The sequence below is a fragment of the Schistosoma haematobium genome, chromosome ZW, assembly GCF_000699445.3.
Source record: "Schistosoma haematobium chromosome ZW, whole genome shotgun sequence".
NCBI lineage: Eukaryota > Metazoa > Platyhelminthes > Trematoda > Strigeidida > Schistosomatidae > Schistosoma > Schistosoma haematobium.
The window spans coordinates 44,490,826-44,516,781 of NC_067195.1; the positions used below are offsets into that span (position 1 = coordinate 44,490,826).

The following is a 25,956-nucleotide window of genomic DNA, read 5'->3' on the forward strand; positions in this document are numbered from 1 at the left end:
TGTCTTCGGGACATCAACACATGATGATGTCGATGTTCAACTTAAATCAAAAATGTCCGATTTTATGTTGCGTATTCCAGTCATTTTAAAGTGCTTACTAGTTGAATGCCAACGTGCACGAGTTAAGTAGAGAAGTATGTGATATTAATCTGTAATTCGGACTGACTCGCGTTAATCCGAAAGCTTAGCAACCTTTCAGTATTGAAATTGATAATACAGTTGATTATGTTAACAAACCACTGAAAAACCACTAAGTAATATAATATTCCATACAAGAATGTGTGCTATCCTTATAAATGTCATTATCATCATACTCAACGTATAACCTAACACAAGGGCATCGGTTTAAGTTGCCATATCACATTAGCACAGCGAGATAAAAATATTTCAAGAGAAATCCTAAACTATTAACCGTATCTGTAATAAAAATAAGATCTAGAAAGATTTCAACACTCGGAGAAAAAATGTGTGCACCTGTGCATTTGGTCTATGTCATTCAAAATCTCTTAACGTTGGTTACTATGATCACGTTAACTTTAACCAAGTAGTCCACAACTATTTATTTTATAAAAGTCAATGCATTTCCAGATGCTAAATCCAGTTGCTGTTTCAGCACTTCACTAGTCCCCGTATCGAGTGTGAGGCAGTTACTCACAAAAAACAATGTAAGATGGTCGCGCGACATCATGGATTGGTTGAAGCTAGACATTAACACCGTCGGATGAAAACCCAGTCGCCTCAAGTCCCGCTAGCGTTATCGTGGATGTCCCATATTGTGACGAAACGGCTGTCTAGTGGTTCCAGGTTTCCAATGGTGGTTCATAATTTCAATGTAATAATTATCTTTTGCGGATTGATATTATTCATTGCCTGGACATAAAACCAGTAACAAACCTATTTACCGTCTCTCCGATATTCCCCCCTCTTAAACCGGATTTCACATATTGCCGCGGCTCCTGAACCTAATATTTAGGCTTTTGCTACTATGTTAGAGACCCGTTTTATGATTGGTCGTTCCGAAGTTTTAAATAACGAATATTGAATTTCACAGTAATGAATTAAATCTGATTAAAGATTTTGACCCAAAAGTAACACACCAGTCAGTTTACTAAAAATTTTGTGAACTTGACCTTAAGCAATAATTGCTACTGAATGTTATTAATTGTTCTAGTGTTTATAATGCTGGGAAAGTTCCATCAATTCATTCTTTCTATTGTTTGTTTCGAAAAAGCCAATTCTATGTTTTAGAAGCAGAATGAAGAGAATAACTGGACAATCATGAATATTACAATGTAGGGAAAACAAAACATTTATTTTTAGAAATAAACTAGTATTTTACAAAGAAAATTTAAAGGATTTTTTGTAGTTATGTATAATTTTACATGTTTAACTTTGGTACTTTTAAATAAAAAAAGTTCCAACCTCCTGTCTCGTCCTACTTTTCTTCACTGTGAGTAGTAGTAAACGCTGTTTTAGGCCCCATACACATGTAATTAAGTTATCTAGATTTATTGATTGAGAAACACATCTTGTCTAGAATATCTGATAATGCCTTTCTGGTTGTTTTTTAAATATGTTCTAATAAACTTATGCCTTCATAGGACAAGGATTTAGTCACGAACTGATTCAACAATGCTGTTTTAACTATGCCAAGAGAGTGAAGATTGGATCTTTGATTTTTAAAAATGTAAACAAGGAAATAATCGAGTTGTTCAATACGCGTGTTATTTAGCATAACCGCTTATCTTAAAGAGCTGTTCGTTGTTGCTACCTTGAAGTGTTGGTCGGGTTAGTCTATCGTGGTTAATTAACCAAGTCATACTTAATGAAAAAGTCGTTCCTCGAGGCCTGTGGGCGAAGTCGTACTGCTGACTCTACAGACCTGTGTTGTTACCAGCTATCTCCAAAATCTGAGCTGGTACACGATACAGCGTAACTTGCCTAAATAATGGTGTTGAGTCACCCAATTGAGATACGCGCAAAATCGAAGGTTACAAAACAACGATTTGTACAAAACCGGTGCTTTATTGAATAAAATACAAAAGTTAGTTACAAGCCTCAACGTGAGAGGTGTCTGCGGCATATTATTATCTGAGATAAAAAAGAATTCCTGTGATAGTAACATAAAGAAAAATTACAACATACGATAGTGCAAAAGCCAGCTGTCAATACTTGGTAACAGTTTATGAACACGCAAAAGAACGAACCAAGAACAAGCAATATGGGAACCGTTGTGTTTAAACAATGGATGACTAAATACACGAAGTTGTGAAGAATTGCAACAATGATTGAGATAAATTAATTACAATGATAAACACAATAAATGTCAGGAATATAAATAAACACTTCAAAATCGCATTGCAACACAAGCGTAAGAATTGCTAGGAATACAAATTCCTCAATGAATATAAGTTAAAACAAAACATAAAACTATATGGAAATAAAACTACTTGGTAATACCCTCTTTCAAGTGTTTGCGTATTGATGTATGAAGCAATTGTGGCACAAAATAAGTGGTCATTGATTATTGAATACACGTAATCTATAGATCGATTAGTGATTTGATGTGCTTTCTTTCCGAAATAATTCGCGACAAAAGATGAAAAAAGTAACTCAAGTTAACAAAGTCCTGTTTACTATTGTATCACAACGAGAATGTTTGCACATATTATCTCTATAGACGGGAAGTTTTTTCAAGGGGTTTTGAAACGGTAAAATTTTATACCAGAGAGAATCATGTAGACAATCTAAATGTAGCACTAACAGGATACAACTTATGATGCTACTTTAAAACATTGCAGAATAGTCCTTGAATCGGTCAAGTTATACACACCAGATTTCGTAAAAATAAAAATATCATCATAAGAAATTAGCGTATAATCTGAAACCACTTTTTCTAGTGAGGTTATTCAACTTCATAATTTCTTAAACTAAATCGTAGCTTAAGCTTTATGTGGTGAAGGCCAACTGTTTAAAGTGAGACGAAAAAAGGGATAAGTAAAGCACTAATATATGAACGGAGTATTATTTTCCAATAAATTTTCTTTCAGTTCCACATTCAAATTAATAATCCAAAGAGTGACTACGTTTAAGAGAAGTACATCATATAAAACCATAGCATGTGAATTTAAGATTGTTCGTAAAACAAATAAAAATTACAGCAGAACCCAAAGAGAATTTACTGGAAAGAATAATCATCGTTCATATATTAGTATTTTAATATGGGGATTTTTAAACGAAATATCTGTTTAAACGCAGTGATTTAACTAGTGGTCGCTGAGTTCTTTTAACATCTTGCCATCGAATATCAGAGTTGTAAACTTTTCCACACTGTGATTCCAAAGGCATCTCATACTGTTTCCTTATTCATGTTTTTCGTCTTCGTATATGTAGACGCGTTACCATACAGTTAGGCATTCCTTAAAAAATAACCTAGCCTAAAGGTCGTAACTCAAACACTCGACAAAATGAATTTCACATTTTCGTGAGACACAATTGATAGTACAGCATATCTTCAAATAATTAAGTATTGTTTCACATTAACGTGATGACCATAAAGAACTTTGGTTCAAAGTAAAAACAGTAAACTCAGTAGGAAGATCTGATTTGCCATTCGTACTTTTCATACGGGGATATTTTTTAAATGAAGTGGAGAATTTATTTGATACTTGATCAATAAACTCGTCATAATCAGATTATAGTAGTACATCTTTGCTGAACAACCAGACACAAGTGCAACGCCACTTCCGTCGATCAGAGAAGCACAAATAAATGGTGTGGGATGTCCAGATTGCGCGAAAAACCGGATCATCTAAAGTCACAGAAATGACAATACACAAGCCAGATCTGCGTGAAATAAGTAAAACTACATGTACACAATCTGGACAGAAATCATTTCATTTCAGTAGAACTGTTGTATTCTCGTCATAAGGAAGAAAGCGCAACACATACACGAGTTGCACTGATGCTGTCCAGAAAAACACGAAAACCGCCTATAAGATGGGAGACCTAAGGCGACAGAATTATCGAAACATACTCCAAAGCAAAAAAGAAAACATTGTAATGAATATTGCCCACTGATACACACCCATCAATGATGTCAGTAAAGATTATGAAGACCTGTTCTATCAGATAATACAGTCTATCCTGAAGAAATGTCCAGGAAAACACCTAACAATCTTCGCGAGGGAACACGAACACAGGATCCTAGTGTGGTCATTTACTTGACCTCACCTCGCAAAACGAGGATCTGACGAGATAAACCCTCCGCGTATCTGGCGACCCGATGGCTAGTTCTCGTGAACTGGCAGGTGTACGCATAGCACTAAGTACGAGGGCAGAACAAGCACTAATACAGTAGATTCCCGTTAACAGTCGTCTATGTACTGTTCGGCTAAACGGCTCCATAAGAAATCGGAAGGATAGGGACACATAGTTAACTTCTCGTCATTTCTTCCTATGCTTCCTCTGACTGCAACCTGGATGAAGTGAAGGATGACTTTCACAGAAAGCTTTCTGGATTTCTTCAAAAAGCTAAACACTCAGACATAGTGCTCATAGAAGGTGAATTTAATGTCCAACTAGTTAGATTAAATCCAACAGATGGATATTTCAGTGGGTATTTTGGTATTCTGGCTCAGCGAACAGATAATGGTGACCGTCTGCTGCAAACCTAAAAGACTTACGTGTTAAACCGATAATAATTGTTGAAAGGAATAATTTTATTTGAGGTTCGGCTATTCAACCCGTGGCAAAAAGAGTATATATGTCGATTTGGCTATTGAAAGCTAGGTTATAGTTAATACAATGTTAAGACGTTTACTTATTTTCTATGAGACATTATTATCACTTGAAATAGAGATGAGCCACTTATTGAAAATGGATACATCCGTCTTATTGTCGCAATTTCTTTTTTTTAGTAAAATAATACTTTTATAGTCAACCCCACAATTCTCACTTAAAGTAGGTGCCCCAGTCAATTTTATAAAGTCATTGGAAACGACATAACCTATTTGATTTAAAAGAGATTATGAGTAATAGTCAATAATTAGTACCATATATACACTTCTCCAACAGTACTTTAATAACATAGAGCTATCTCCTCAAGTAACGCCATAGCACTCTTCTCTGCAACCACATTCAAACCTTTACGCATCTAACAACACGGAGAACCGAGTTGCTTTGCAAGAAGACGCAAGGATTGTTGAGATCAGTCTATTCAGGCTGTGAACGTACACGATAATAAATGAAATTACGATATAACAGTGGATTAAGACTGAGGTGTTTCTTATTTAGCGGATAATAACGATCAACATAAAATTATCAGCTTCAGTGTCTGACTGAATACCAGTGCACTGGACGACTGGTAAACTGACTTTGATCATTTATAAACTACAAAAGCATTAGCGCGAATTAATCAAAAAATCTTTATTAACTGTGAAAAGATAACTTTAATATTTAAATCATTTCTACAAATTTACCAATGAGAGGGTACTCCGAGAAATGAATATTTTTAAAAACATTAGAGACATAACTATTTTCTGTGCAATGACAAATATATTAGCCATCTAGAAAGATCAGAAAACGTGAAAACAATTATAATTTAAACACAATCTACCAAATAATTGCTTAGATATAGCTGAAATCGAAGTAAATACCAGTATTAAAATCATTGGTGATTTGTAAGATTACTATCGTGCGTCATGGACCGTAAAAGTAGCATTAGGGGGGGGGCATAAGAATGAAAAATTTTCATCATTGGAGCAACTAGTCCTTAGGGGATCGCTTGTTGAAATATGCTTCTAGGTTTCTCGAAACTAAGTCGATGTTTTTTAAGGTTAACTTCAATACCTTGTAGGTGTGTGCATGTATGAAGAATACTGAATTTCTCTTGAACATCAGTTGTCAAGAATGCAAGATTCATTGATTCAAAAATTGGATTTGCGAAACAATATAGACTTTCCCCAAGAATTTAAATTTACACACAAACATACCTAAAATTGCTCAGAAGGAAACAAAAAACTGCAATTAATTCGTGGCTCGAAATAGGTTGAATTAGTGTAGATGTGTACATTCTTTAGCTTTTCTATCCGCATTGTCATTCGTTCTTTCATAAACTCAATCCCTATCATCAACACGATTCTTCCAAGCTTAACTTGTTCTTCTTCTCTCTTTCACTGTTCAGATGTTGTGTGTACCAAATGGGTCCGACGGAAAATTGTGTCAGGTTTCATGCTGTTTATCATTGAAACAATTCGTTTTAACGATAATTGCAACTATGCGGCTAAGTAACTCATGTTTTTATGGTCTGGAGAAGTCGGTATCAATAAATTTTGCTTTTCATATGGTCAGTATAATCACTGATTGTAACAAAAAATGTAACGAGAGTAAGCGCTAACATCGATATACGAAATAGTTTGAAATGTGTAGAAAGAATTTTAATCACTTTTAACTAAAGTGAACACTATTCACTAAGCTGATAGTAGATCATTCCGAGGGTACTGTCCAGTAAAGTACAAAAATGAAAAGTGTCTACCACTGACAAACCGAATTCGATATAACTACGTAAAATGTCGGCTGAATACAAGGCATTACGCAATCGCAATCACTTAAGTATAGAAGCTTTGTAAATGGAATATATATTTTCCAGGAAATCATTTTTCAAATTACTACTTTAACAACTTTTGATCGGTCCAATCGGATTCTAAATTTAAGTAGAACAATCTCGCTAGAGTAAAGTGTAATAAAGAGTGCTTATGTACCAAAATCTAATGAAGAAAAGTGGGTCTTTTTTCCTTGTATTGTGGCTAGTGTTCAACTAAATAGTAAACACATTATTTCAAAAAACAATAGATATAACTGTAGTTGAATTAATGCTATTTAATTTACTGCGATGAATGAGCTATAGTAGACAACTAATAGGACCAGTATGAATGAACTACGACCATATTGTACACTGACTAACTGAAGAATAGTCTCAAAGTAAGAAACCTATACATTATGAAAGTAATCTATAAAGGGTATCCTATATTTGCTTGATTTACCTTCGATATATCATTTTTACTAGCTTGATGGGACTTTAGAAGCTCGTTGTAAAGTCTCATTCATATTGTCAAATGATAAGTAAAACTAGTTTCCGTACAGCAGTTCTCACAGCTTCTTAATCAAGTTTATATCAGCATATTCCTCAGTAATATTATCATTATCAACACAAAAAAAATTCTAATTTTACACGAAATACTGTTCGAGACAATGTGATAACAGTTCATTTACAGAACAAAAATGATTATCTTTTAAGCGCACATATTGATACACATAAAAATCAAATTCAATTTTGCAAGCAGGTAATTTAACACATTAAGTAAACTATGTGTACCTACCTTGATCGAATACTATGTGTTTTGGATTGTCACCGATGTGACTTCTTTCTTTGGTTTTGAACTCCTTTTTCTTATGAGACTGTGGAGTGTTCGCTAAAACAAAAACATTGTGGATACATAAGTGAAAACTGTCATATATATCAACGCTTAATGAGCCCCTGTGTTGTATTTGTTTCGTTCATGTAAGTACTTACAAGAAACACAGGATAAAAAGCAAGTACATTAAATGCAAAGTACGACCGTTTCAACATCGGACTATTTACTTACACGAATGCGAATCGATCATATTTACGTCTACGCACTCATATTTCCGTTTTTTCAATTTGTGCTTTTTATTGGCTAGATAGATGAAAAAGTAAAATTATTTTCAGTGATCAACTCGATATAAATCAATACAGTATTCTACTTTTCAAGTAAATCATTAGGACCAGTCTGAGTAGGAGTGACAGGTTAAATGATAAATTTGTTGGTCCATGTCAAGTGAAGTGATAGGATCGTGCACCACATGCGTGAAGCCAATTTACTGGATACTATGGGGTGGTCACAGTAAAAGTTGGAATCAAAGATTTCGTACTAAATTACACCATTAGTTCATAAAATGAAAAAACCCACAATTTGAATCATTTGGGAGGTTTAATTTCCAGATTGCATATCATGAAAAAAAATCAATGGTTTGATACATGAGTTGATTACAATAACACAAATTTATTCACTACCCTATTTGACCCTTGAAATTTGTAGCACTTATATTGTTTTCTTGAATCACCTGTTTCAGTTCTCTTTGGTTTGTTTAATATTCATTCGATTTCGGTGCATGATAAGTTGAGTGGATGTACTTCAATGCAAAATTTTACGTCAATATGTCTAACTGTTACGTAAGTTGTTTATTTGTTGTAGCAATCCCTTGCATTGTTTTACTGCTAAATGTAAATCTTCTTTAGCGAAATAAGATGAGTAGATAGTTGGTCGTTACGATTCTTAAAGTATACAAAAGAGAATGCAAATAAGCAGTATTCACCTGAGTCTGAAGCCACAAGTTTAGTATTCTCCAAAGAGACATCCATTTTTTCAAGTTTCTGTTTTTTTGATTTATTCTTTTTATCTATTGAACAAAGTACAATGAGAATAGACACAATCAGGCATAATACATTATCGTTGCAACATTGATTTGGTAAAGGAGTGTGTCAAAAATCATCTTTTACTAAAAAAAAAACATCAGAGAAGCTGATGAAAGCCTAGAACGTTTTGGCTGAAATGTGAACTTCTTTCGGTATTAATCAATAAGAAATTTAAGGATACAGGATTAGTATATAAACATACGTGAATAGATTTGACAAATTCTTTTATGATAAACATGTACTGTGATGTCTGAACATTCAAAGCGGGACATCATACATAAGTGTGTTAAATGTTTCGAAAGGAAAAAGTCAAGCCTTTTTCTAAAACATCACTGTCTGTCAAAAATCAGAACAACCACGCTAGAAAAGTTCATTTTTACACTAAAAATTGCAATGTGGAGTTAAACAGGAACTGGTGTCAAGTGATAATTTTTATAACTCTAACCATTACTACCGTCAATGATATAGATTAATTTCATGCAATTAGTTCCCTTTATGAAGTTAAATAAAGCCAGAACAAACATGGATGGACAATAATATGAATTCATTATATTTTGTGGTTTCTCATCAGCTCCTTACAATTAAATATGTATTGAGATTTTACATTGAGTTAAGATAAAATGTGAAACAATTGACATAGATGATTTCATCTCCTCTGAAGCGTAAGTATAAGAAGCAGTTTTTTTTCAACTGTATCGTATTTAACCCGAAGGTTGGTTTTGGCATACTTCTCAATGAACTTTACGGGATATGCATTTTCACGTAAGTAATTTGTAATGAGAGAAATTTCATCTTCCAGGCATTCCGTTGAGCAAATTTTGCGCGCACAGTCAAAAAGGGTTCGTACAATACCCTTTATGTAACTCATTGGACGGAAAATGTTGTAATTGAGATAGATTCCATTCCAGATATTTTTGAGGTGAATGTGTCTTTGTAATGTGCCATCTGAGGTTTGTCTGATTCCAATATCTAAGAAATGGAATTTACCTTCTACTTCGTGTTCCATAATAAGATCTATATCTTTGTGTGCTTTCTCAAACAGATTGAGTAGGTTCATAGAATGCATATGATTGCTACAGACGAGTAATGTGTCATCAACATATCTACAGTAGTGTAGTCCCATCGATTGCGTGCTTGAGCCTCCTCTGCTTCAGGTTTCCCATAAATATATCGACCAGAGTTGGACTCAGAGGGCTACTACATCAATTTGGCGGTACAACACACTGTTAAGTTGAAATTGTATGTTTCTGGTACACAGGAACGGGAGCTGTTTGAATTCGTGGATTGGTAAAGGCAAGAGTTCAGGATATTCACATATATCTGCCGTTTCTTCCAAAGGGATCGTTGTGAAGAGTGATGAGACATCAAACGAGACCATGAATTTATCGGAAGCAATTAAGCTGTCAAGTTTTTGTACAAATTTGGAACTATCAATCAGACTGTAGGGTGATAGTTTCCTGAGGATTGGTTCTAAGCACCTATTCAGTCAGCGGGCGAGTCTATGGAAAGACGATTTGGTCATAGATAATACTGGTCTTATCGGGATGTTAGATTTTTGTATTTTAGGTAGACCGTATAAGTAAGATAATTGCGATTCTTTCAGTTTGAGTTCATTGTACGTATGATTATCGACTAGATTTTTCTTCAAGAATTCTCCCAACTTTTTTAAAAGACGCTTCTCAGTCGCATCTGTTAAGTCTTTCGACAATAAATCTCGTGGAATCATTCACAATGGACATTACTTTGCTAATGTATTTGTCTCTGTTTAGGATGCCTACACCGGAACCCTTATCTGGACGAAGTAGCAATATTGTTTTTTCTTTCATAAGCTTTTTCAATGCCTTCTGATGATCTAAAGTCAACACCTTAGATTGCTGAACTGGTGTCGTAACTCACTGATTTGTAATATCCACTAATTTTGATTTCAACCAACTTTGTTTTACATCATTCATGGGTTTTAGGCCTGACAACTGTTGATATAAATACTCGAATTGCATTTCGGTGTCGATTCTGTTAAATTTTTTCAGAATATGAAATTGAAATCTAAGGGAAAGCGCTTCCATTTTAATTCGACTGTTTTTTACTCGATAAATTCCGTATGTAATTTCCTGGATTAGTAGGAAAGACGTCATGCTCTTGTTCTTTTACAACTGTTTCGGTTAATGTCTTCATGAGTTTGATTCGGCACACAATATTTAAATCCATAACAATTTTGTCAAAACCAAGGGGTTCTGTTTTGAGTATAAGGATAAGTTCCTTGGTGCATTTAATTTGGGATTTTGTGATAAGTCGCAGATTTTTAATAAAGGAGGTATTTTACATGCACATACAGTTTTAATAATATGACGAGGAAAGCAGTCAACATTCTAGCAGTGTTCAAAAAACTTCAATCTTGTTGTTTCTCTCGATATCCTGCAACGGATTGCCGCCAAATTATTGAGACTTGAAAATATAGATTAATGGTTTTTAATTCAATTAATATTAGTTGTTATCAAAAGGATACACCTACATTAGGTGTTTCATCAATGGTATTCAGGTAAGTACAACATTAAAGTAAGTGATATTTAACATAATTAAAGAAGTGTGTTGGGATTAACACACTAAATACTAACAAAAATCAAAGAATACAGTCACTTTAGAATACAACCGTGAGTTTAATAGCAGTAAGAAAATTCTACAAGTCCCCATTCAAGCTAAACAAATTGAACTAACAGCTATAGGTAAATACGATTTAACCAACAAGCTAGGTAACCATATTATCACTTTAAGTTGGAAATTCTCTAAACACAGATGCACATACGATGAAAAGTTATCCAATGTCTCACTACAAAACACTCAAGGGAGAAGAAAAGTTCTTCCTTACCTGATTCTGAAAATGTCATTTCACCATTTTCAGCTGAACCACTCGCCTTTAATTTCGGTTCATCAATTTTGTTTTTGTTACCTTCCAAACAAAACACAGAGAATAATAGTTCAATTAATGTTTTGTAAATATCAAAATCAACATTTAGCGTTGTATAATTAGAAGCTCCTTTAATTGACGCAAACTATACGTAAATGGGTTTTTTTAATTAGGTGAATTTAAGGAAATGCAGATAGGCAGAGTCGATAAAATAAGTCATTAATGACTATTAGAAAAAAGATACTTAATGCTTTTCTCTTCTGATTTGACGTGGATTTACTGCTAGTATGCTTTCGCTATATATACTAAGTACAAATACATAGATGTATACATGTGCCTGGTCCTACGTTGTAGCTGACTGACAAATATATAGAATGTTATGAGTATCTAGCAAGCTTCATCTAAATGTAAACTAAGTGTTGGAAATACTGAACGTTGATCACTTAACAAAATTAATAGAAACCTGAACAGAAACATACTTTCAAAAGAAATACTTCACTACTAGTCTGTAAACATAAAGCTTACCGTCAGTTGGTGGCTTTAGCTCAATTTTTTGAGATTTGAAGTCCTTTTTGTCTGAACATAGAAATAAAGTGGAGCATAAAAATCAAGTAATTATTTGTAATTTACTGGTAAATATATATACATAGGATATTGAAGTGACAAAGTGTACATATAAATATACGTAGCAAATTATTAAACAGACTAATGAAAAAATAGATAACTGGCTGACTGAAGTCACCGGGCCAATAATTACTTAATCAAACACCATATTTCCAATAAAAAATAACTGAATACAAAAGTTTTGTCGGTCAACTGGTTGAAAGTAATCAAAAATGAATGGGACCTACTATTTCAAACAAGATGGCATGTGAAGAACAATAATTTCCACTAAACAACTGGTAACTCGATAATTTTGTTCATTATTTCGAAATATACACTAGGTTGAATATTTTATTGTGAGTAACATTAGAAACTTTCTTATTGCCACAGATTTCTGATCAATTCTGATTTTAAGACAATAAGTTGAGGAAAACAAAATGTATGGTATACATATAACGAGTACTGGTCATTAATATTACTAGTTTATTGTCCTAATCTATACTACTTAATGTACGATGTTTGGAGTTCCCAACAAACTTCCAAAAATTAAGATCCTTTTTTAACCTAAAAGTTGCTCCATGAAACTTGATGTGATGGATTGGTTTAAACAATAAAATGTGCCCAGGTCAGAACCTCATCTCATTAGCCAAGATTTATACATTCTAATAAATTCATTATACTTTACACAGCAGGTGTATACTTGTATGCGATTACTAGCATCATATTATTTATTCGTGAATACAACAACACTTACACCATGATTGTATGTGCAGGCGATGTTGGTCGATACCTTTTCTACGAAGTTTTTTAACAATTAATTGATTAGATATATTGTTCCTGAGAGTGAGAAATACATTTCTGAAGAAAAAAAGAGAGACATTCGCTAGAAACGGAGGATGTGATATACATAAAATTTTAAAAAGAACAATGCATTGGAACAAGAGATTCAGCTGCATATAAATATAAACATTACACATGTGCATAGAAATTGGCGCAAAAGTGAACAAATGTGTATTACCTGCATGATGGATTACTAGTAGGCACTGAACAATATTCAATTATGGATCCCAATGGAAACTGCTGTCGAAGTCGATCATCTTCTATTGATGTAGACATTTTGCATATTTTTATGCTAAATGTAGTGGCTTCTTTAGTATTTGCTTTAGTGTTTTCGGATTTAATTTCAAAATGAAGACCGGACAAGGCAGATACACGGCGACCACCGATCACTTTATTCTGACAAGCATCCAGAACAACTTGAAGATCATCATGACATTCAAACTCAAGTAAACAGGATCTAATAAACCAATCAAAAAATAAAAAATACCATTAGAAATAAACCATGAAATTCGAATACTAGGTGAAAAAGTCGAAAAAACCTAAAGATTTCAGATTACTTACTTGCAGCATCATAGTGAGCACTGAAATATTTTTATGCAATTCTTCAGTGACAACATTTACGCCAGTGAATAAATCAGGTAAATATCATTTAAAAAAGAGGATTAAATTGGAAGTCTACCCAGAATTGTGCATAAAATCTGTGATGTCACGCCAATTAATAACACTTACCGACGTTTTGGACGATGGACAGTTCAGCTATTCTGCTGCTCCGGTAACATCAGTTTATCATATCCTTCCTGGCCAGCGTCGACTGATCCACTTAGCAAGGCGGAAGTCCACAGGGAGCTCCAACCTTCGAAGCTCCGCAAATCACTAGGTCAAGATGACTTATTTCCAACCCTTTCTAGGGATGGTGGCGAATTGACCTTTTGGTCATGAAACTGACTGAGATTTTCCAAAAGATCGGGAATTAGAGTGCTCGAATGTTATTCTGTTGAAAGAATGGATATAAACTGTTTCCCAGTCTCACGATTTCATTAACTAACTTAGCCGAAACAAAACTTATTTTAATACCAAAAAATAAATTTGCGTCTCGAATGCAAACTAAGTAGGAAATTTGGAGTCATTTTATTCAAGCTTGGAGTTTCGTTCGACTTTCGTTATATTATAATTATTTTAAGTGTTTGAAATAAGCAGTCAAAGTTGGTTCATCAGAACAGTAATCGAAGTTTCGGAGATAGTCATTGATCTGCATTACAAAAATTGTATTTATTGTGCCAATAGTCTTTACTGAAAATACTACCAACTAGTTTATCTCAGACAAATCTTTTTATCGACAATCGCCTGTTAATATTTGTTTTACTAGCAGGCGTAATCTACCATCATCTGCGGCAACTGTTATGACTTTGATGTTTTGCATTTCACTTCATTTTAACTACTGGAATCAAAATAAGATGAAATACCAAAATGTGCACACAGAAACATACAACAGAGTTTTAAAGAAATTTCCACGAGATATAGAGCGCTGTTATATTTATTCTGAACTAATATACTAATGAATCACTAGATTTTTGACTGTACCAATTAAGCGTCAATATAAATTGGAATTATCATCTGAGTATCAACATGGAAAACATAATTTATAAAGAATAACATCTAAATCTTACCCTTTATTAACTCCAGTTTTCTTCGTATTTATTATGATTGATTTGGCTGTAGGAAATTCATCTTCTAACTCAGTTATAGTAATAGAGTATGGTAAATTATGAATAGTCAGCCTCAATTCACCACTCTCAGGTTTCTTCTTTTCAGTTTTTTCATGGCGTGTAACTTGCCTAAACAATGGCTTTCATAATAAACAAATCGGTAAAAGAATATAACAGTTAAAACAAAACATAAAACTATATGGAAATAAAACTACTTGGTAATACCCTCTTTCAAGTGTTTGCGTATTGATGTATGAAGCAATTGTGGCACAAAATAAGTGGTCATTGATTATTGAATACACGTAATCTATAGATCGATTAGTGATTTGATGTGCTTTCTTTCCGAAATAATTCGCGACAAAAGATGAAAAAAGTAACTCAAGTTAACAAAGTCCTGTTTACTATTGTATCACAACGAGAATGTTTGCACATATTATCTCTATAGACGGGAAGTTTTTTCAAGGGGTTTTGAAACGGTAAAATTTTATACCAGAGAGAATCATGTAGACAATCTAAATGTAGCACTAACAGGATACAACTTATGATGCTACTTTAAAACATTGCAGAATAGTCCTTGAATCGGTCAAGTTATACACACCAGATTTCGTAAAAATAAAAATATCATCATAAGAAATTAGCGTATAATCTGAAACCACTTTTTCTAGTGAGGTTATTCAACTTCATAATTTCTTAAACTAAATCGTAGCTTAAGCTTTATGTGGTGAAGGCCAACTGTTTAAAGTGAGACGAAAAAAGGGATAAGTAAAGCACTAATATATGAACGGAGTATTATTTTCCAATAAATTTTCTTTCAGTTCCACATTCAAATTAATAATCCAAAGAGTGACTACGTTTAAGAGAAGTACATCATATAAAACCATAGCATGTGAATTTAAGATTGTTCGTAAAACAAATAAAAATTACAGCAGAACCCAAAGAGAATTTACTGGAAAGAATAATCATCGTTCATATATTAGTATTTTAATATGGGGATTTTTAAACGAAATATCTGTTTAAACGCAGTGATTTAACTAGTGGTCGCTGAGTTCTTTTAACATCTTGCCATCGAATATCAGAGTTGTAAACTTTTCCACACTGTGATTCCAAAGGCATCTCATACTGTTTCCTTATTCATGTTTTTCGTCTTCGTATATGTAGACGCGTTACCATACAGTTAGGCATTCCTTAAAAAATAACCTAGCCTAAAGGTCGTAACTCAAACACTCGACAAAATGAATTTCACATTTTCGTGAGACACAATTGATAGTACAGCATATCTTCAAATAATTAAGTATTGTTTCACATTAACGTGATGACCATAAAGAACTTTGGTTCAAAGTAAAAACAGTAAACTCAGTAGGAAGATCTGATTTGCCATTCGTACTTTTCATACGGGGATATTTTTTAAATGAAGTGGAGAATTTATTTGATACTTGATCAATAAACTCGTCATAATCAGATTATAGTAGTACATCTTTGCTGAACAACCAGACACAAGTGCAACGCCACTTCCGTCGATCAGAGAAGCACAAATAAATGGTGTGGGATGTCCAGATTGCGCGAAAAACCGGATCATCTAAAGTCACAGAAATGACAATACACAAGCCAGATCTGCGTGAAATAAGTAAAACTACATGTACACAATCTGGACAGAAATCATTTCATTTCAGTAGAACTGTTGTATTCTCGTCATAAGGAAGAAAGCGCAACACATACACGAGTTGCACTGATGCTGTCCAGAAAAACACGAAAACCGCCTATAAGATGGGAGACCTAAGGCGACAGAATTATCGAAACATACTCCAAAGCAAAAAAAGAAAACATTGTAATGAATATTGCCCACTGATACACACCCATCAATGATGTCAGTAAAGATTATGAAGACCTGTTCTATCAGATAATACAGTCTATCCTGAAGAAATGTCCAGGAAAACACCTAACAATCTTCGCGAGGGAACACGAACACAGGATCCTAGTGTGGTCATTTACTTGACCTCACCTCGCAAAACGAGGATCTGACGAGATAAACCCTCCGCGTATCTGACGTCCCGATGGCTAGTTCTCATGAACTGGCAGGTGTATGCATAGTACTAATTACAAGCGCAGAACACTTTTGGAGTGGATCTCTGTTAGCGAGAAGTGTAAGAAACCAGATCGACCAATCAAGAACAAAGGGAAACCAACCACTGAGAACCAATAGCAGTGAAACAGGTGGACAGAGCACACTGAATAGACCAGAAGCTGTTGGACCAGACGGCATGTCAGACGAAGTACTGGAGTCAATTATGGCAGTAACTGAAAAGATGTCCAATGTTATGTTTAGGAAGCTTTGGGAGGAAAGAACGATATCTCATATTGGTGGATGTGAGAACTACAGGTACAGCACATTTTTATCAGTCCCAGTCAAAATTTTCAAGTGTTGCTAAACCGAATGAAAGCTTCAATAGACGTTCAACTTTGAAATCAACAAACAGTATTTCGTAGGGATCGGTCATGTACAGACCGGATCTTAACACTGTGGGTCATTGTTGAGCAATAAATTGAATGAAACTCAACTTTCTTGACTATGGGGGAGATGTTCCAGTGTCGATGGGAAAGCCTTTTGAAACCTGGGATAATAGTCACTAACATACGGAATTCATATAAGGAACTGAATTGAAAAGTCTTGCATGGAAGACAGCTCACATATGTATTCCAAGTGAAGACTCAGATAAAAATAAGGCTGTCTACTTTCATCTTTTCTCTTTCTCCTGGTTGTTGACTAAATTATGAGACCTCCAAATCTCACGAAAAACACAATACAGTGGGCAGATGACCTAGCCCTTCTATTCCATATACAGCAGCAAATGCAGGTGAAGACAGCCAGTGTAGAAGTAGGTCTATATATTCACAAGGGAAGAAGCGAGATCCCCAAAAACATGATACAGGGAAAATCAACCAAACCGTACTTGATGGCGAAGCTCTGGAAGAGTTGGAAACGTTTACGCACCTCGGTAGTATCACTAATAATCAATAGTCTAATGCGGATCCCAAGGTGTGCGTTAGTTGGGTAAGAGCAACATTCCTACAATTGAAGAATATCCGGAGCTCAAAAGAATCCTCATCCAAGGTCATAGAATTTTCCACATTGACGTCAAAATAACCCTGACAAGATCACCACCAAGGAAGTACAAGTATTCATAAACGATCACTTACACTAGGTACTACAGATGGTCATAAAAAACTCATCCTATCAGAAGTAAAGGTATGTGCCAATTGAGGAAGAAATTAGACAGATATTGAAAATCAACAGAACAAAGTTTGCAAAAGCTACTATACTGTGTCACAATGTAGACACTAACTTAAGCCAAAACGAAAGGAAGCAGACCAACGCTACCAATCAGAGGCAAACATCACGACCATGAATACTGATTGACAACAACTAGGAAGGAGTGGCCAGAACAAAGTTACTTGGAGATTTTTGGTCGGCGGTCTACGTCTAAGAAGGAGTAGCTGGCTCAAGAAAAGTAATCAAATAGTTTTGAAAACAAGAATCACACTAGAATTGGAATCCATTACTAATGTTAATCATCACGACTACTCAACTTATAAAACCAAACTCTTTGTTGTATACGATGATGTTAGAAACTAAGTAACTTAGTCTAAAACTCTTAAGAAACATTTATTGCTAACCGGAATTCGGCTGATATTATCTTACCTTGACCCCGTCAAACTCAAGTCCCTCCAAACGACTAATGGCATTTGAATAGTCATCCATGGTATAGAAATTGGCAAACGCTAAACGCTTTCCAGATTTCCTGAATAGATGCAAGCGTGCAGCCGATGGTATGGCATCTTTGAGCATTGAATAATTTATGTGTTTGGGTAGGTTGGTGATGAGTAGAGATAGACAATTCTGACTGCTTACGCTACAATGGTCTGTGAGAGCGATCAATAATTATGTTTAAAATAGCATAATGTGATTTATCTTGATATATATTTAGTAAGACGTCAAGTAAAATAATATTAACTGAACTTGGACATATGATGCCAAATATAATTACCGATCAAACCTTATACCACCTTGAAAATGCATTCATTACATTAAGTTTCGGAACATATGAGTTGCTATAAGGGGAAAAGCAATTAACTGTCAAATAACCTCCACGTATTACTTTGCCAAGTAATGTATGAACACATTTCTAGTAATAGTAGCACTGACGACTTGGAAATCTTTTCCCAGAGGCAACGTCATTAACCGGATACACCAGATGATTATTCACTTTTTCATTTAAAACTACATGCCAGTACATGAAATCATGAATTTTTAGATTTGTAACAATGAGAGAAAACGAATGCGAAGAACTTTAGTTAGACATTTCACTATTTTTATCACCAACCTTAAAATCTAATTTTGTCTTGAAAACAACTGTAACTCCAACTTCATAAATGATAAGAATGCGATTGTGGAGACTTTTAGCTTGGAATGGTGGTTATGAAGTTCAGAGGACTAAGTCCCATCAGAATGATCAAGATAATTTGATCATAAGTGTTCCGAACCTTACACCTTCCTAAACAAATGTTTTAATGTATTTGGCTTAACAGGTGTTTCTTAAATTTACCAACTATATATTATATTTATCTTACGTAATCCGTACCTTTACTGCTCATAATAGAATCAGGATGTTCGGGCAAACGCTTTGTTACATTTTTATTTTTCTCCCTCCGAGTTTTCTTCTTTGATCTTAAGCGATCAGATTCCTCTAACTGACTGTCCACCTTGAGACCAGATGTCAAAAGAGTATTTTGTTCAGATTCAGTCGTTTTATCCTCGACTGTAGATTTAATGTACTTTTCCCGTTTCTTCTTTGAATGCATACGCATATATACTTTTATGTCACTTTTGTTTGTACCATCTTGTCTGAAAAGTTTTTGCTTGATATTCTGAGGGCTGCTTTTTTTGTCCAACTTTACCGATTCAGAATCAATTATCGGCTTCATCCTACAAAATGGCTAAGATAGATGACACAGAATAACTTATGAGAACTAGTTATTGGCTCATTATTTTTGATAAGTTGAGAATACAATTTATGGGAAAACCAATAAAATCAAAAACAGCAAGTCCATAGTTTTGATGCGTCATCCATTTATCCATATGTAAAATAGCATTCTGCCATTACAGATCATATAAATTCCTAATAAAATACCTAGTTCCTAACCAAATACTAATCGTAATCCCTTACAGTGATTTTTAACCCTTCTAAGGTAGGCTTTCTTGAAAGGTCGACTAATTAGTCTCAGGATCTATGGGAATAAGGCCGAGTGGATCTAATGAACAAAGGAATACGTTCAGGTGTAATAGCTGAACAGGCGAATAAAAAAGTATTACCCGCAACTTATTACCAACAGTTATCCGCGTTAAAAATTTCACTGAAAGTGTTGACTGAACTACTATAATTCGAATTGTGATAATTGGATGTCGTGATTCAGGGAGTGGGTATAAAGTGGACAGATATGATAAGAAAATTTCAGTCTTAAATTATGATCACTTGATATGTCTACACACAAATTTTAAAACATACACCACCCAACCCTACCGTTGTGAATCCGAACGTATAACTTCCAACTTACAAACAGATAAAACTACGGACACACGTGAACAATTCACAACATGTACCAAAAATGTCAAAAATGCGCCCACTGTCAGATAATAATAGAACAGGCGTGGTCAAACAACTTCCTCTAAAGTATCATTAGCTACTTAGGTTACAAAAAAAGCACAATCAGCCAAATCTTGATGGCTGGCAATATGCCTTGAAAAGAACAAACACCATTAAAATTTGTGGTGTTTTTATGAACTAACGATTCCTGGTACTTGCAGAATGCTTGCTTTCGAATTCCAAAAACAGTACATTCGTTCGTGCTTATCTAGCACTTCCTGGTTACATTGCATTATTTCTAAGATTCTTAGTTTTTGCTATAATTCAAATACTCTAAATTATCATATTGGCGTCGCGATGGAGCCTGCAATGGAACAGTTAGATATTCATTCAACTTCTGAAGCTTTTGAAAATTATTTAGAAACGTTTGAAATCTGGAGCATGACCGAGAAAGATGTTGAGAGTGATAAAATTGTGGAATATTTCCCGACATTCGTCGGAAAGGAAGCATACAGCTTATTAAAGACTTTAGCATAACCAAAAACGCCTATCTCACTTCCTTATGCAACTCTTAAGGAACTAATATTAAATCATGTAAAGTGCACCAGTTTTGAATACCGTGAAATAGCGAAATTTCATAAGATGATTCGAGAGAACGACCAAAAAGTTAGGGAACTCATCCTTGAATTGCAGAAACAGGCTGCCAAATGTAATTTCGGTGATCGACTTCATGTGCAACTGAGAGATCGATTAATTGTAGGAATTAACACATTGGGTTTGGAAAGAGAGCTGTTAAGAATACCGAACTGTTCTTTTCAAAATGATAGAACTGCGTGTATTAACTACGAGGCAGTGAATGAACTTGATATCCAGTCGATGAAAATTTCTATTGTTTTGCTTAGTCGTCATGATGAAATACAACCTCAGGGTCAATCAAACTTGCGTTCGTTTAATAGTGATTCCTATTCTCTTGTAAATATGAAAAGTGATTCAACAAAGAATTGCAAAGCGAACACCACACATACTCTCACGCGTTCAAAATGGAAACTCTGCAGCTTAGTATTAATATTGATACAAAATTAACGAGTATTTCAGAATTATGATTTATGATATGGTCAGGTAACTTGGATTTGCTAATGCTGTAGAAATCACGCTAAACTTCTGACGTTTCCATATTCTTAAATGTGGACATATTCTGAATCAGAAAAGTACCAAACACTTAAAGTAACAACACATATTTATCACTAGCAAATCTTCAATTGATACTATAATTAGTTATTCATAATGGTTTTTAAATATCGTCATAAAGCATCGTTATGACTTACCAATCACATAATATGATTGATATATGACGAAACTATTAACTAAAATACTCATTGACAAACTGACGAACACTCTTCATTGACTGATGATGGTTTCTAGCGGTTATCTTTAACAAACAATTCTAGTAAACTCTTTATCGGTTAATTAGTTGGTAAATAGCTTGGAACTGTGTCAGCATAATGAGAGATTAGGCGACAGAATCACTTGTGCAAATCGTCAGTGTAAGCAGTTTAGAAAATCTTCTGCAAACTGAAGACATTTCTGTTAAATAACGTAGGGGAGCTGACAAGCTATCGTCGACAGATATCACCAATTCAGAAAGTAGTATCACAAGATTACATATACTGAGTGCAAACTCAAAATTAAAGCTCATAGTGCTTCCCTATTGATAAGGTTATCCAATGTCAAGATTCAGTGATGATATGCCCGCAAACGTTTTCTAATAAACTAGCCCTCAAAGATTTTCTGACTTATTAACCATAGACTAAAGCCTGTTAAGAGACTAAAATTGTATTACACCCATGGGCGCGTGTTACAGGATACATGCCATATCCGGTATCGCCGTAAGCCATGGTGATTGTTAATTCCCTGTCTTCTGCAACACGTATTTTGGGTTTTATCAAAGTTTATGGAGTTTCAATGGGTAGGTTATTTATTAAATATACAAAACGGTGTTGTTACACGATATAACTTTTGCCAGTCGGGCTACCTGTTGCACGATTTTGATGTTAGAATTAGTTTCCAGAGTCTCGGAAAATCAAACTTCTCACTGTTATCGCAAGGCAATTTTTATACTGGTATGAAACGTTTACGGTACTAATCGTGGTTTGCATCCCGAATCGTCCTGTGATCGTTTGATTCGTTAATTTTACCACTGACCTTGATCTTATAATCAGACTGATGCCTTTAAATATGTAAGAAGTTTCCTTCATTATTCAGCTCCTTCTGGTTTTTGTAATAATTATTGTTATTTTCTCGTACATAAATAGGATGTAAGATTTGGAAATGTCTATAAGAATTATTTGCATTACGATCATCATCCTACCAATTTTTGTTCAATTGATGAATTAAGAGTTCAAATATGAGTTACTAGAAGATAATTTAGTTTTCACAACGATGGAAGTTAAAAAACGGTATTTCTGTCCAGATTGGTTGCCGAGTTTACATGTGAGATTTGGAGACACCTTTTAAAAATTGTGTGCTGAAATACCATAAATAACCAACATATCTTGATTTATTATAGGAAATTGGAAATCTTGAGTAGATGTGAAGGTTCTGTTCTTTTCAAAATGATAGAACTGCGTGTATTAACTACGAGGCAGTGAATGAACTTGATATCCAGTCGATGAAAATTTCTATTGTTTTGCTTAGTTGTCATGATGAAATACAACCTCAGGGTCAATCAAACTTGCGTTCGTTTAATAGTGATTCCTATTCTCGTATACATATGAAAGGTATCTCAAGAAGGAATTATAGAGCAAACCACAGAGGCGAGATCAAGTTTAGTAAATGTTTATCCTGTAGCGTGGTGTCGAGTCGCGGTTGACTATGAACACTGCTACCAAGGAACGCGTATCAGGATATCCATGAAACCCCCCGGAAGCCAAATATCAGAAGGCAGTTAATGGACCAAGTCGAGATATATTTGCTGGCGATCTCGTGGTATCGAATGAATACCGAGATCGTGCCAGGATACAAGCTTGGTTACAGAGCGTAACCGAACTCTCACGAGGTCACAATCAAAGTGTGAGAATAAGAATGGAAGCACAATATAGCTGTCATTAGCACAGTTAAACAAAGAGCACATTAAACCAAGCACTGGTACAGTTGGTTATAATAATAATTGTTCTCATTAAACCAGTCGTATTCTCGTGATAAAAGTGAGTCACTACAATCCTTTGGCAAATTTCATTCTGGTAATTCATATGCACTTCTTAATGCTAAATGTTTTAGATGTGATAAGATAGGACACATTCAGTCGGTATGCAAAACTACCGTTCATTTTCCTTCAAGTCGTACTAAATCTTATAATTTAAATCCCAATAACTCGGCTGTTCCTAATGATCACTTGTCTTTGTCCACCATTTCGAAAGGTAATGTTCATATTCAGAAGGGATTATATATATCCTTCGATTCATTTCATGACATTATTGTAGACACAGGCAGTATAGAGTCCATTATTTCATTCAAGAACTTGAAATCTTTAGATCCAATGTTGTGGTACGACCCACTGAAGTATCAATATTGGGGATTACTGGACACAGACTGCCCATACGAGGTTGTTGTGAACTACTAATAAGAGACGATAATTCTTCATACAAAGCTTGTGAATTTTTACTTAGAGAAAAAGGACTGTCGTTATTGGGTTCAAAGACTTTGAAGAGGCTTAAAGTGGAGTTGTTTTTTCTTAGTTTCTAAAGAAAATTCTGATGCTTCCTTAAAGATTTGATAGCTATGTGAGCTAAGTGCAGTGGAGGTATGAAAATTCAGCCTATAAAACTTCAAGTACAGGGTGATCCAGTCTTTCTTAAAAGACGAGAAATTCATTATGGTCTTCGAGAAGCAGTACATAAGACATTAAAAGATTTGTGTGCGAAAGATGTAATTGAACTGATTCAGTCTTCAACATGGGGCACTCCTATTGTTACGCCATTGAGCCGGATGACAAGACCTCTAGAATATGTGGTGACTGTAGTTTAACACTGAAATCCTGTTTGATGATGCAAACGTGCGCGACGGCAGAGGCTGAAGATGTTCTAAATCGACTTCATGGTTCCAAAGTGTTCTCGAAAGTTGACCTAAAAGATGCTTATCTTCAAATTCCTTTAGATCACTCTTCATCTATTTTGACAACAATTAACACTCCTTTTGGTCTGTTCAAATACAATTTCCTTCCATTTGGTCTAAGTTGTTCTCCAGCCATATTTCAGGAAGTTATGAATAAAGTAGTTAGTGATCTTAAAGGTGTTGAAGGTTATCAAAATGATCTCATTGTACATGGTTCCGACAAGGTAGTTCATGACCAGAGACTTGTTGCTTTATTGAGCCGTTTATTTAAGAAGAATATTATAGTGAATCCAAATAAGTGTTCATTTTGTTATTCTAGTTTTAAAGTCTTGAATACCTGGTTGATGGTAATGATGTTAAAGCAGATATAAAACGTCTAGCTCCACTGACAAATACACCGTCTCCGAAAAATCTTGCGGAACTACGCCCACTAGTGGGTGCCCTTCAACACTAACTCCGTTTTATTCCTGATTTTTCTTGTCGTGCAAATTGTTTATTTAATATTTTGACATCCAATTCATTCAAATAGGGTGAGGAACAGAGTCATGCTTACGAAGTTTGCCAACGTTTCTTCAAAGTGATGCTGTTCTTCGAACTTACCCCTCTTGTGTACATTCTGTGCTCATTACTGATGCACCACTTGTGGGTATTCGAGCAGGAAGGTAGGTCAGTTATCTGTGTTTCACGCAAACTTACTGTTACTGAACAAGGTTATTCACAGACTCAGCGAGAAGCATTGTTTGTGTTTTGGGCCGTAAAAAGACTTCATAAATATTAATTTGGAAATGAATTCACTATTTTTACTGGTTATGGAGCATTAAAATTTATTTATCATCCTGAAGAATCTTTAACATGTTCCTCAGCTGCTATGGTTTAATGATGGGGTATTGCTTTGAGTGCTTTTGACTATACGGTTCAGCAGAGTGTCAAAGAAATTCAACATGTTGACTGCATTTCTCGACAATCATTACAAGATAGACCTGTTGATGCTTCAGACTGTTTGTTAGCGCTACCTTTACCAATGAGACGTCCAGATCTCATTAGAGAAACTCGTAGATACATTGGATGTATACTCAAAGCTATACGGAAGGGTTGGAATACCAATCTGAAACGCAGATTTCCCGTCTGTTTTACAAAGCGGGACGAACTATACATCACCCCTGTTAGTATTTTGTGTTTAAATGATCGTGTTCTTATTCTTTCTTCATTGCGTAAATCTGTCCCTCAAGGTCTTCATAGTGGGTATTTAAGTGTTGGGAAAATGAAGTCCTTGGCAAGGCTCACATGTTGGTGGCAATAGATAAATGCAGATATATTTCGTACAGCAAACAACTGTGAAAAATGTCATCAGTTGAAAAATCAGCCTTCGAAGTGGACTCCATGACCAGTATCGTCTGAGGCCTGGCAGAGAATTTATGCAGAGTATTGTGGTCTGTTTCTTGGCAAATACTATGCGCTTGTGGTCATTGGTTCTTTTTCAAAATGGCCTGAGGTTTTTTTCACAACTTCACCAAATTCTGACTTCACAATCCAAACATTAAGAAAAGAGTTTAGCAAAGAAGGGGTTCCCATGTTGTTAGTGACTGATAATGGCTCTCATTTTGCTGCCGATGAAGTCACAACCTGGTTGAATGTTATAAGATGCAAACATCTGTTTAC

The 25,956-nt window shown here is 34.9% G+C and overlaps 2 protein-coding genes across 4 annotated transcripts in view; one reads left to right on the forward strand and one right to left on the reverse strand.

Moving 5' to 3' along the window:
- Nucleotides 1–6,184, forward strand: part of MS3_00003661 (uncharacterized protein) — a 23,761-nt gene extending 17,577 nt beyond the window's left edge. Inside the window, exon 8 of the mRNA XM_051211515.1 lies at nucleotides 1,232–6,184. Coding sequence (XP_051071582.1) covers nucleotides 1,232–1,248 — 17 coding nt within the window. The 3' untranslated portion in view covers nucleotides 1,249–6,184. The remainder of the gene's footprint in view (nucleotides 1–1,231) is intronic.
- Nucleotides 5,427–20,238, reverse strand: MS3_00003662 (uncharacterized protein). Of its 3 annotated transcripts, none has more exons than XM_051211516.1 (12): nucleotides 20,159–20,238; nucleotides 19,186–19,540; nucleotides 18,246–18,466; nucleotides 14,510–14,688; nucleotides 13,021–13,299; nucleotides 12,757–12,860; nucleotides 11,925–11,975; nucleotides 11,361–11,441; nucleotides 8,398–8,481; nucleotides 7,647–7,718; nucleotides 7,380–7,472; nucleotides 5,427–5,993 (listed from the first exon to the last, which is right to left on the reverse strand). In XM_051211516.1, exons 2-12 carry the CDS (start codon nucleotides 19,526–19,528, stop codon nucleotides 5,920–5,922), a joined length of 1,581 nt encoding a protein of 526 aa, XP_051071583.1. In that variant the 5' UTR covers nucleotides 19,529–19,540; nucleotides 20,159–20,238; the 3' UTR covers nucleotides 5,427–5,919. The 3 variants fall into 3 exon arrangements, with proteins under 3 accessions (XP_051071583.1, XP_051071584.1, XP_051071585.1); XM_051211517.1 differs by having other exon boundaries at nucleotides 5,427–5,567; nucleotides 20,125–20,238; XM_051211518.1 differs by lacking the exon at nucleotides 7,647–7,718 and having other exon boundaries at nucleotides 5,427–5,567.
- Between the last annotated feature and the right edge of the window lie 5,718 nt (nucleotides 20,239–25,956).